Source organism: Mastigoproctus giganteus, chromosome 14, assembly GCF_048544385.1.
Source record: "Mastigoproctus giganteus isolate SK-2022 chromosome 14, ASM4854438v1, whole genome shotgun sequence".
In the NCBI taxonomy this organism is placed as follows: Eukaryota; Metazoa; Arthropoda; class Arachnida; order Uropygi; family Thelyphonidae; genus Mastigoproctus; species Mastigoproctus giganteus.
In genome coordinates, this window is record NC_143588.1 from 7,164,936 (window position 1) to 7,177,930 (window position 12,995).

The 12,995-nt window shown below is 35.8% G+C and overlaps 1 protein-coding gene across 1 annotated transcript in view; it reads left to right on the forward strand.

Annotated features, from left to right (window-relative positions):
• Nucleotides 1-12,995, forward strand: part of LOC150074965 (uncharacterized) — a 658,991-nt gene that overhangs the window by 169,085 nt on the left and 476,911 nt on the right. Inside the window, exon 7 of the mRNA XM_090389013.1 lies at nucleotides 7,381-7,532. Within this exon, the coding sequence (XP_090245139.1) occupies nucleotides 7,381-7,532 (152 nt within the window). The remainder of the gene's footprint in view (nucleotides 1-7,380; nucleotides 7,533-12,995) is intronic.

The following is a 12,995-nucleotide window of genomic DNA, read 5'->3' on the forward strand; positions in this document are numbered from 1 at the left end:
GCCTTTAACCAGCATGTGGTTGATTGATGGAACAGAATTCCATCTTTTGTTGTGGAAGTTGATGATCTAAGTAAATTTAAGGCTGAGCTGGACAGGCATTTGGAATGAATGGAGGGGTGAAATGGGAGGATTTTTTTTTGGCTGATGCTGCATAAGCTTGCTTTCTTGCATCGCATGCCTCTACTAATGCTAACTAACAAGGAGCTAAATGCTTTTATAATAACTGAGAGAAAAGTGGAAGAGAAATTGTTGAAGTTAAAGAAACGCACATTGATTGGATGGGATCTATCCAACTATATTAAGTGAGGCAGCAAAGGGAGTAAGAAAATCCTTAGCCATATTTATGAGAGTGTCTTTGGATTCAGAGGTGTTGTCCCCGACATACTAGAGATGTTCGAATGTATCCCTAATTCACAAAATGGGAATAAAAAGGTGACATGAATAATGTCAGACCTGTTAGTTTAATTTCTGTTCCAGGGAAAATAATGGTCACCGGTTAAAGAAGTAATGCAGGATCATCTTGATAAGCTGCATTTCTAGTTCAGACACAACATGCGTTTGTTAAGGGGAAATCTTGTTGACCTTTTTGATTTGATGCTACGATGCTGTCACATAGGAACTGGATGCAAAAAAAAAACAATTTTGATATCATATACTTGGATTTCAGGAATGCTTTTATACTGTTGCACATTAAAGTATACTGTACAAATTGGAGCAGTGTGGCATTAAGGGGAAGTTGCTGCTATAGATAAGGGGATAGTTTAGTGGGAGAAGACAAGGATTTGTAAACAATGGACACTGCTCTTCATGTGCTGTTATTTAGTGGAGTCCTCCAGGGTTCAATTTTTGGCCCATTGTTGTTTTTTGTATTTATCAATGATATTGATGAAAGTATAACTGGCCTAATGTCCAAGTTTGCAGATGACATAATGTTTGGCAGGGTTGCAAATGACAGTATGCTACTGCAACTGAATCTAGAAAAGTTAGGCAGATGGGCTGATAAGTAGCAACTAAAGTTTAACATTGACAAATGCAAAGTCCTGCCTATGTCTAGAAGTTACCCCAGAGTAACACACCAACTGTGGGGTACTACACTCAGGTTAGTAAAGAATGAAAAAGAGCTGGGAGTGATTGTGTAGTTAGATATGAAGTTCTCTGAGCAATACAGATAGACTGCTAGGACAGCTCATGTAGTTTTGTCAATGATATACAGCAATTTAGCTAGCAGGGAATAGGTGATTATCCTTTTGTATAAGGCAGTTGTCAGGCCACACCTTGAGCACTGCATTCAGGTCTGTAGACCTCATTTTTGAAAGGATATAGAGCTGTGGGAATGAGTATAGAGATGGACAACAAGATAGGGGAAGAAAGAGATGATCTTACCAAGAAAGGCTTCAGTTCTGCAAATTGCAGCATCTGTAGACTCAGCACCTGTGAGGTGATCTTATTGAGGTGTTTAACACTTTGAATGGATTGAGCAAGCTCAATGCTGATGGGTTTGTTCCTCTTGGTCACTGGAGGTTGCATAAATTGAAATTGAAGATAGATGATCGCAGAATAGATTGTGTGGATATTTGCCTTTAGCTTCCGAGTGGTTGATTGCTGAATAAAACTGCCATCTGTCATTTTGGAAGTTGATAGCTTAAGTAAATTCAAGGAAAAACTAGGCAAAAAATTTTGGAGGGAATGAATAGGTGAAATGGGAAGTGTGTTTTTTTTTTTTTTCTGTTTTGCATCATATGTCACTACTAATGCTAATTTCTTTTATTGACATTAAGGAATGGTTTAAAATAGCATGTTATGCCATGCCATATAACTATTATGGGACCTTAATAGAGAACTGTACTCCACACTTGGCAGGATCACATTAATCACAAAGAGCTGAACACAGGTGGGTGGATGGATGTTGCCTCACGACAATGTGAGACCTCTCTTTGCTAATACTGCCATTGGGTATTTAGCCCGCATTAGTGTCAAACGCATTTCTCATCCACCCTATAGCCTTGCTCTTGCACCTGCGATATTTTTTTATTTCCAAAATTTAAAGGAGGATCTGTGAGGAAAACGTTTCCAGTCATCAGAAGACATTGTAAAGTCATCGGAGTCAATTCTCAAATTCAAGTAAAAAAATTGTTTCCACCATGTTTTTGAAGAATGGCAGAAATGTTGGAGTAAGTGCATTCCATCAAATGGGGAATACTTTGAGAAGGACCATCGAAATATGGATGATTAATAAAGATAGGTAGTGAAAAAAATTTATGATAATTTATTTTTTGTACAGTCCTCATATTTTACAATCAAGGTTGTAATATGCTTTTTACAGTTTATAGAAGCAAAGTGTGTAGGTTAATATTCTTTTTTCTGTAATTTGTTGAATTATAAAAATGGCCTATGTGCTTCTTCCTTTTCTGAATCCACATTTTAGTAATAGTATTTGCCCTATAGTGCAAGGCAACCACTGACTTTTGCTGCACTGGTAAAAAAAAAAAAAAAAAACCCAGCCAAGTAGATAAGAAACTACAAATTATATGCTTCCCTCCTCACACAGGTAAGTATTCAGTCAGCCTTTGAATTTATTCAAACTGTCAGCTTCAACTACCTATGAGGCCAACTTGTTCCAGCTATCAAGGACTTGCTGGCTAAAAGAAAACTTCCTACAATCTAATCTAAACCTCAAGCCCTGTAATTTCAATTTATTATCTCTAGTTCTGGAATTTTTTAGAACAGTGAGAATTCCACCTTCATTCATTTTACTTATCCTTCTCAGAACCTTAAAATTTCTGAATCAGGTCACCTCTGAGATGCTTGGTTGCCAAGGTCTGCAGCCCATATAATCGGTGTCTTTCATCATACAATTGTCCTTCTGCCAATCTCAACATTTGAGTTGCCCGTCTTTGGACCCTTTCAAGAAGCTCGATGACTCTTTTTTTTTTCAGATGAGGGTTCCATACTTGAATACAGTATTCCAAATGTGGTCTTATAATTGCCTTGTACAGTGGGATTATGACCTCCCTATCTCTACAGGATAGCATTGATAAATGATTGATAGGACACCAGGGCCTTTCCTAGCTGCTTGTTTACACTGTTGAGAAAACTTCATATCTGTCCATATTGTAACTCTCAGATCCCTTTCCTCCTCCACTGTTTTTAATTCAATCCCGTCAAGTGTCAGATCCCTTTCTTCCTCCACTGTTTTTAATTTAATCCCGTCAAGTGTATAGTTTATTTGTGGGTTGCTGTTCTCCAAGTATAAGACCTTGCATTTAGCAGCATTAAAACATAGCTGCCACTTCTCTGATCATCTTTGAAGTCTGTTCAAGTCATCCTGAAGGAGCACTGTTTGGTACTGATCATTAATGACTCTGCCAATCTTTATATCATCTGCAAATTTTGACATCACACTTTCTGCCCCTTTGCCGATGTCATTTATGAAAATGAGAAGGAACGGTGGTCCAAGAATCAGTCGTTGAGGGACCCCACTCCTGATGTTATACCAATTTGAAGAATATCCATTAATCACAACCTTCTGCCTTCTGCCCTGCAGCTACATAGCAATCAATATTACAATCTTACCAGTAATCTCTACCTGTTCAAGCTTATACAGCAACCTCATATGGGGGACCAAGTTAAATGCTTTGCTAAAATCCAAATAAACTATATCAAAATTATTCCCTAAATCCAGCTTATGAGTAACTGTGACAAAATAGCCTATTAAGTTAATTAAGCATGATTTAATTAATTGGTCCTTGAGGTTGTCACAGACATTCTCTCAGATATGCCAGACAAGCTGTACTTGCTACCTGGGAGTCTAAAACGCTGTAAATGTAGTCTTTGTAATTGAGTTAATTTAATATTAAATATGGAACATTTATTCATATAATCATATAATCACATAATTCTTGACCTGTTGAGGGTTGAGAGAATTGCGGTGCTAGATAAAGGTATGAGGTTTCCTCTTATAGTTTTTAATAATAACTTTAGGACATACAGCTTTATCACTCTTATGATCTTAATTAGTAATTTATAGGTTAAATATAAAGTACTTAAAAGCAATTTAATAAATATATTTTGAATAAATATTTGTTTTTAGATATAAACATTGATTTTTATTTCTAAAAGTAAGCGATAACTTATTATATGAGTACGTATATCTTTTCAGTAGAAAAATGTGAAAGCTGGTCCAAAATAATTTGAAAAAACCAATAGGCAAAACAAAAAACAAATCGTAACTAAAGTAAGTAAAATCTTATTTTTTTGCCTTTAAGCGGTGATATCAAACTCGATTTTCATGTAAAAATGGATTTTTATCAAAGATAAGAGAAAAAAAAAAAAAACATTATCATGTGTATTTAAAGTGTTCCACTGATTTTCTGATTATCTTTCTTGCATAAGAAATGATTCAAATCATTTTTTGCCTTGTATTAAAAAGATATTATTTTTCAAATTTAAGTTAAAAAAGGAGGAAATATATAAAAAAAAGAAAAAAAAAGAAAATGTGATTTTTATACTTCCAACAAAGGTTAAACTGAAGTGCTTATAAACTAAAATCAGTGGCTGGTGGAAATGGCACACAGCTATATCCAGTTAGCGATGTCACAATTCAATCTAATTAGGCTCTTATATCTTTTCGTATAATAAAATTTCGAATGGTTGTACAAATTGGATTTGATTTTTTATTACAATGAAAATTTTATAAAATTAAATCTCTTGTGGCACACCGGTAATCATTCTGTGGCACATAATGTGCAGCGGCACACCGGTTGGGAAGGTCTACTTTATATTAGCCTTATGGTGCAAGGAAGCCTGAGGCTTTTTTTGCACCAGCCAAAAACAATTTCTAAGAAAAAGTTTCTTAAAAATTTCTACCCTGAAAAAGAGAGAGAGAGAGAGAGAGAAGGAGAGAGAAGCACCAAGAAAAAGAAAAATGATGATATCCAGCTCAGAATCCTGGGTGTGCCAAACCCATATTCACCAGATGTGAGCCCCTGGGGTTAATCATTGGACTTGGTGCATTATGGCCTAAGTTACCAATGTGCCATTGTAAAAATGATTTTAATAAACAGTGAAAATAGAAATGTGGATGATTTTTGTATGTATGATGATAAGCTACTTAAATTATACAATAATTTTGAATTTACTATGGTAAATACAATCTTATGTTAGGGTTGTTTTAATCTGCAATTTTTTGGAAACTTTTAATGATGTTTTTCTTTCAGTTTTGTGCTGAAAGATTTCATTTTTAGTGTTGATTCAGTTTCTAATTGTGAAGCATTGAGTGCAAATTTCATAATCAGAAGCAAAACAATAACAACAACAACATTGTAAAATCAGAAATAATTCAGAAATTGAAAAATGGACATTTATGAATCTCGATTTTTCATCTACTTTTCTTATCTAGCATTGTGATGTTGAGGGGGATTAAAAAATAATAAATTTAAATCTAGAATGCTAATCACCCTTAATAAATTTATAAAGGTATCAGTAGTGGAGTAGCATTGTGTATAATTCACGAATCACCCAAAAAAAAAAAAAAAATACACACCTGATAATTTAGTAAACACTGTTACTTAGAAAAAATGAAAAAATAAAATAAATAAGTTACATTATAAAATGATATATTAATTATTAGTATTACTGTATTAAATTATTTATATTCAAAAACTAAAAACCACATCTGACCTACAAACTGCAAAATGTCAGAAGACAACCCACACTGTGGGTAACCCAGAGGCCCCCAACCTAGTGCAGGACTGTAATGAGGGATGCAGATATCCACAAACAGCAAAAATTTTTCAATTCTCCTCGCTCATCTCACAATCTATCTCTGATCATTCTTTGTAGATTTTTAATGACATCAAGCCTTCTAGTTTGCTCAATACATAGTCAGGCAATGTCTTCATGCCTTTAAAGCATCAGGATTTCTGGGATTTTCCCAGTGATTAAGAGAGGAAGCTTCTCAGTGTTTTCCACTAGGAAAACGTTGTTTTGTCTTTTATTCCCCACTATATTTCTCACCTTTAAATGTGTCTTGTCTAGTAGAAACTTTAAAAAAAAGGTCCAGTTTCTTCTACAATGAAGTTATCATTCTGGCTGTATGTCAACAAAACATTTTTTAAAAACAATTCTCTCCTTTTATTCCTTCATATTTTCAATGTTGACAGCTTGATGTTCCACCGCATACTTTTTTGAAAAGCAGCCTAAGATGAATCTTAATTTTCTGGAACCATCCATTTGGAAGACTTGAAATTTTCAGTATTCATCTGATGTGCAAATGATTTTTCCTTAGTTTTTATGAGATTTTTATCTGTGGAAAAATTTTTTAAATGCATTATCATTAGTCCTTTAAAGTGTAAATTTCCATGTAAATTTTCAAGATCCAGTTACTTCACCTTTTTTTTTTTATCATACTTTGCATAACAGATTTCTCTGATCTCTCAATCTTTTTTCAATCTTTCAGAATGATGAACAATGTTCTCTTAGGGATGTCAGTCTCTTAGGACACACCTCACTATCTAGAGCTTGTAAAATATTATTATATTATATTATATTATAATAAAATTATTAAAAACAAGATAATGCACTGCATTATCTTGTTATCAAGGCTGTTATAACAAATATAAAATAGCATTGGGTGAGAAATTGGTCGGGACTTACCACACAGATCATTATAACGTGTTGGGATGTTAAAAAAAAAGGGAACAGAGCATCCCCTCCTTTTTTTAATATTGTGATGGTGCAGGACTGTTTCATGTGGTGTAGATATTACACACTTTTGTCATAACTGAAACCATGAATGCAGCAAATTTCTGTGGCATTTGGTACAATTTTGCATTGACCTGTATATAAAGGGTAGTGTACAACAGTGATTTGAGGAAAACAGTATGGTGAGCTTCCATTTCAAGCCAGAGCCTGCCTATGAACATCTTTGGGATGTTTTGGAACAACAATTGAAAGCCAGAACAAGTTGTCTTAGGTTCAAGCAGAGAATTGGCTGCAGCTTTATGAGAGGAGATTGGATGCTTGCTCCACTCCTCTCATACAGGAAATGTTAACAAAGCCATGGAAATGGTGGTTCATATTGAAAATTTATTTTTTTTAACCAGATTTTTTATTATTTGGTGTTTAAATGACTATGTTATATGCCAAATGATGCTGTTATATATTTATGCAAAAAAATTGATAAAGATCATTTTTGAAATTTCAAAAGGATCTTTAAAATTATATTAGACTAATTTCACATTACAGTTTTTTTTTTTTTTTTGAATGGAGACTCTTTTTGATTTGGAGACTTTTTTAAAGTTTTATAGTTTTGATTTATTTTTATCATTTCGTAACACAATATAGACTTGTTTCTTAACACTCAAATTTTTCTTCTGTTAGAAACCCCACTTTCTGTTGCATCAGGATTAAAGCAACCTGCTAAAGTAATCATGGCACTAGTAAATGGAGGGGCATTATTAGATTTTAGAAGTAAAGATGGGCGAACTGCACTTCACAGAGCTGTTGAAAGAAACAATTATGAAGCTTTAAAGGTATTAATTTATTTTTGAAAGTTGTATGTATATATGCAAGGCATTATTATTCTATGAGTATTTTAGTGTAAGAATAAACTGTTCTTATCTTTCTTTATTTGGATATTAGATCCTTGAACATTTAACTGTTCAAGTATCTAATATTATTAAGTATCCAATGCTGAATGATAGAATGATCCTTTTATGGCAGGTGCTTTCAAATGGTATGAAATATTGAAATGTAAAATACAAAATCGGGAAAAAAAAACTCCCTGTAATAGATAGAACTGAAATCTTATAAAGACTTTGTTTTCCAGAGCCTTACCCTGTCAGTAATCACAAGGATCAATGTAATCAAAGTTTTTTTTTTTTTTTTTGAAATTTCAAAAAAAAATTGAAATCAGTAGCTGCAAAATGTCTTTGCAAGCCTTATATACCTCCCATGTGCCTTCCAGGTCTTTCTGATTTCAATGAAGTGTAAAATGTAGTCCTGCATATACAATAAATCTTTTAATGGACTTCAGAAATAATAGATAGCATCCATTTGAACCAGGATTTCATGTTTTTTGTGTGTAATAGCATTTAACTTATTTATTTGCTTATCCTTTATCATTCAATTTCTTGTCGGGTCGATAAGAAAACCAGATTTTTCCATTTACCTCTAGCTTTCCACCATTCCCCCCCCCTCTCTCTCTCTCTCTCTCCAGCTCCTTCCATCCTCTTTGGCAGTCTGTTATTTTCCATACACTTTACATGACCAAACCAGCTTAGTCTGTTCTTCTCAATCATTTCTTGTTGTTCTTCTCCTGCTTTATTCTGAATAGCCTCATTTCTTACTCTATCTCTTCTGGTCGTTCTACACACACACCCCTCAGAAAACAACTTCATTTCCATTGCTTGCATTCTGATAATATCCTTCTCCTGCACTACCCATGATTCTGATCCATAGGTTATTATTGGTTTATAATGTTAAATACTATTACATTATTGGTACTTAATAGAGTTTATCCTGTACCAATAATGTAATAGTATTTAATATCAAGTTAAAATATTTTCACTGCCAGGGAGCCAGGATTTTCCTTACTATCACCTTCCATCGGCCTGCCAAGTGGGTCACATACGAGGAGGGTTTTATCTAAACCTCCAAGTGAAGATATTCAAAGCTTTTTGGACTCTTAATAATCTTTAATCTGATTTGAGATTATGTGGCATGGCAAAATATTTATAACTCTTCTCTCCACAACTGGTAAGTTTAGTAAAATGCATATTACATATATATTTTTATTTCTTATTATTTTTAATGTTATAGTAACTTTGGTGGATATGTGTGTTTCTTTGAGCTAAATGGACAGTTGGTTTTTATCAGACAAATGGCCATATCCCCACATAGCCCATTAAATTGACCCAGGTCCACATCAGTTTAGTGAAAGATGATTTATTGTATGACAGTTTGGTAACAATTTAGTGTATGATAGTTAAGTGTATGAGATGATTTGGCACATGACGTTTCAGTCTATGTGATGAGGTGCATGACATTTTATTGTATATGACAGTTTGCTGAATGACAAATGAGATAGTTATAACAACTTTGTGAGTATAACCATTCACTGAATTCTTTGTAAGAATTCATATGAATAAGCAAGACCAAGAGTGTAAACTTTTTAAATGCTGTACTGTAATTTAGTGAAGTTATTTATATTTTTGATAGAGCACACTATCCACTTTTGTTTTTTTTAATGCACATTTCTACTTATAGAGATCCTATAAAAAAGTGTCACAGACAGGTTACAGATTGTAAAACAAGAAAACTTTTTTACACTCTACTTTCACTTCTGTATGTTGTATTTTTAGGAAATATATGTGAGGGTAAGTTGTTCATCTACCAAAAAGTAGAGCTGGTTAATGCACATCTTCTGATATTCATTTTGCATAACCTGTGTTATATTTTTATTGAAAAGCAGTTAAAGTTAATGGTGGGCTAATATTGTGGTTAAGGGCAGGAGCATCAAAAGGGGACAGAAAGGGAACAAACTCCCTGGGCATTGTGGAGGAGTCTGGATCTCCTACAGGGAAAGATGGTGGTCTGGCCCAGTAAGCCGTTTTCCCTGTGGCTTATGGCAGCACCTAGATACCTCTGAAGCCAGAAAACACTTGGTAGCATGGAGGAGGGTAGTTAAAAGGATGTTTATTTTTGCACCAAGCAGTTAAAGCCACAAGATATCTGTGCATAATGGTTATGAATTTCATGTGTCATATTGTTGGTTTGCTTGATTTAAAAAAAAAAAAAACCTGAGTTACTCAGTAGTGGTGGGGGTGGGAAATGCACACACAAAAAAAAATCTTCTCATCCTGATAGGATTCAAATCAAGTCCTTTTACAAGCGACATGGTAAGGTAGCTATCCAAGAGGGTATTTGTACGGAGACTTAATATAAAGAAATTAGGGTGCTTTTTAGATCAAAATTTTTCTAGATTTCCCGAACCTGTTACTTCATTGATTTTCTTAATTTTTGTTCTCTGTGATGGAATTTTCATAGCTACTAATTGTCTTTGATGTTGTGCATCGAAGTGATGCATAGAGCTTATTGTCTTACAGCAAATCGTCTTACACCCATTTTGATGAGAGCCTAATCAGCCCATATGTCTGAGAGAGGTTTTACTGTAGTCACTTTAGCATTAGCATTAGTAGAGGCATTTGATGCAAGAAAGCAAGCTTATGCAGCATCAGCCAAAAAAAAAAAAAAAAAAAACACTTCCACTTCACCCCTCTGTTCGTTCAAAATACCTGTCCAGCTGAGCCTTAAACTTATTTAGGCTATCAACCTCCACCACAAGGGATGGCAGTCTGTTCCACCAACCAACCACTCGCTGGCTAAAGGCAAATTTCCGCACGTCTATCCTACATCTGTCTTTCCTCAATTTGAATTTATGCCCTCTCAGGTGATTTTTCTGAGCTAGAGGAAGAATCCCATCAGCATTGAGCATGCTTAAACCATTCAAGGCTTTATACACCTCTATCAGATCACCTCGCTGGTGCCTAGTCTCCAGACACTGTAATTTGCAAAACTTAAGCCTTTCTTCGTAAGAGCACCCCTTTGTTCCATTCACTAATCTTGTTGCCCTTCTCTGTACTCGTTCCAGCAGCTCTACATCCTTCTTGAAATGAGGCCTCCAGACCTGTATACAGTACTCTAGGTGTGGCCTGACCATTGCCTTATACAATGGAATAATCACCTCCTTATCCCTGCTGGAAAAATTCCTGTATATCATTGACCATACTCCATGAGCTACTCTTGCAGCCCGTCTGCACTGCTCAGAGAACTTCATATCTGCCTGCACAACCACCCCCCAAATCCCTTTCATTCTCTACCACTGTCAGTGTAGTACCACAGAGTTGATACGTTGCTCTGGGGTTGCTGTTTCCCATGTGTAGTACTTTACATTTGTCAATGTTAAACTTCATTTGCCACCTCTCAGCCCATCTGCTCAACCTTTCCAGATCCTGTTGCAGCAGCATAGTGTCAGTAGTGTCCTTGACAACCCTGCCAACCTTTGTATCGTCTGCAAACTTGGACATTAAGCCCGATATACCATCATCAATATCATTTATAAATACAGAAAACAATAATGGACCCAACAATGAGCCATGAGGGACTCCACTAATAACATCAGTCCACGATGAGCAGTGTCCATTGATTACCACTCTCTGTCTTCTCCCCCTCAACCACCCCTTTATCCATAGCAGCAATTTGCCTCCAATGTCACACTGCTCCAATTTGTGTAGCAGTCTTCCATGTGCAACAGTATCAAAAGCCTTTCTAAGATCCAAGTATATAATATCAAAGTTATTCCCTGCATCCAGTTCTTTTGTGACTGCATCATAGTATCCAATCAAGTTGGTCAGGCAAGACTTCCCCTTAACAAAACCATGCTGTGTCTGAGCTATAACTGAAGTCTTGTCTAAATGATCCTGCAGTGCTTCTTTAACCAGTGCCTCCATTAATTTTCCTGGAACAGAAGTTAAGCTCACAGGTCTATAATTACTTGTGTTAGCCTTTGATCCTCCTTTGTGAATTGGGGTCACATTTGCACATTTCCAGTCTATGGGTACCTCCCCTGAGTCCAAGGAAGCTCTCATAATTATGGCTAAGGGTTTGCTTACTTCCTTTGCTGCCTCCTTTAATATAACTGGATAGATCCCATCCACCCCGGGTGCCTTTCTTGTGTTTATCTTCAACAGTTTCTCCTCCACTTTACTCCCAGTTATTTCAAGATTCTGTAGCTTACTGCTAGAGTTGAATACTCCTCTGGCATTCCCCTCGCTGAATAACTCCTCATGTGTGAATGTCGATGCAAAATATTCATTTAGTTTGTTAGCTACCTGAACAGGATCATCAACACTTGACCCATCAATATCAAGTGGACCAATCTGATTCATCCCCTTCCTTCTAGAGTTTACATAAGTAAAGAACTCTTTGCTGTTTTTCTTTGCATCCCTTGCCAAGGATTTCTCGTAATCTGCCTTCGCCTGCCTAACCTCCTTTGTAACTTGGTTGCATATCAACTTGTATCTATCATAGGCTTCTGTGTCATGTGTTAATTTGTATGTATCCCATGCATTTTTCTTCTCTGCCATATGCCTCATTAGTTCATCTGACATCCATTTTGGCCTAAACCGTGAACAATATTTCTTAGTTGGTATGTAAAGCCTAGTAGCTTCCAAGATAAGTTCTTTGAATGCTTCCCGTTTTGAATTTGCTGTTGGTAACATCATCAGTTGGTCCCACTGTATAGAATTTAAATACTGTCTCAGTCCATCGTAGTCACCTTTACGGAAGCAATAACCCTTCCCTTTACCCCTAATGGTAGTTACCTCTTTGAGTAAATTCCACTTCAGCACACTGTGATCACTGCCACCTAGTGGTTCATTTATCTGCAGATTCTTAATGCATGAAGAATCACTGCTGATAATCAAATCAAGAATATTACTCCCTCTAGTTGCCTCCCGAACATGCTGATGTAGAAAACAATCATCCAATAAATCCACAAAAGTCCTGCTAGTGTGTGAGTAACCAGCCCCCAAATTCCAGTCAATATCTGGGAAATTAAAATCTCCCATTATAAGACACTCTGATTTACTGGCCCACTCTATTTCCCTGTACAGTTCCTTATTATACTCATCAGAGTCATTAGGCCTATAGCACACTCCTACTCTCAATTTTGATCTCCCAATGTTTATGTCACACCAAACTGACTCCACACTGCACTGTCCAGCGATGTCGACTGGCTTCACTTCCGTGGTGTTTATGTGTTTCTTAACTAATAGCATAACCCCTCCTCCCTTCCTATCCTGTCTATCCTTTCTGTAGACGTTGTACTCCCCAAATTGCAGTTCTGCATCCCTTATATCTGTGTGACACCACGTCTCTGATATCCCAACAATATCTGCCTTCGATGTTTTGAGCAATACCTCAAATTCATCAAA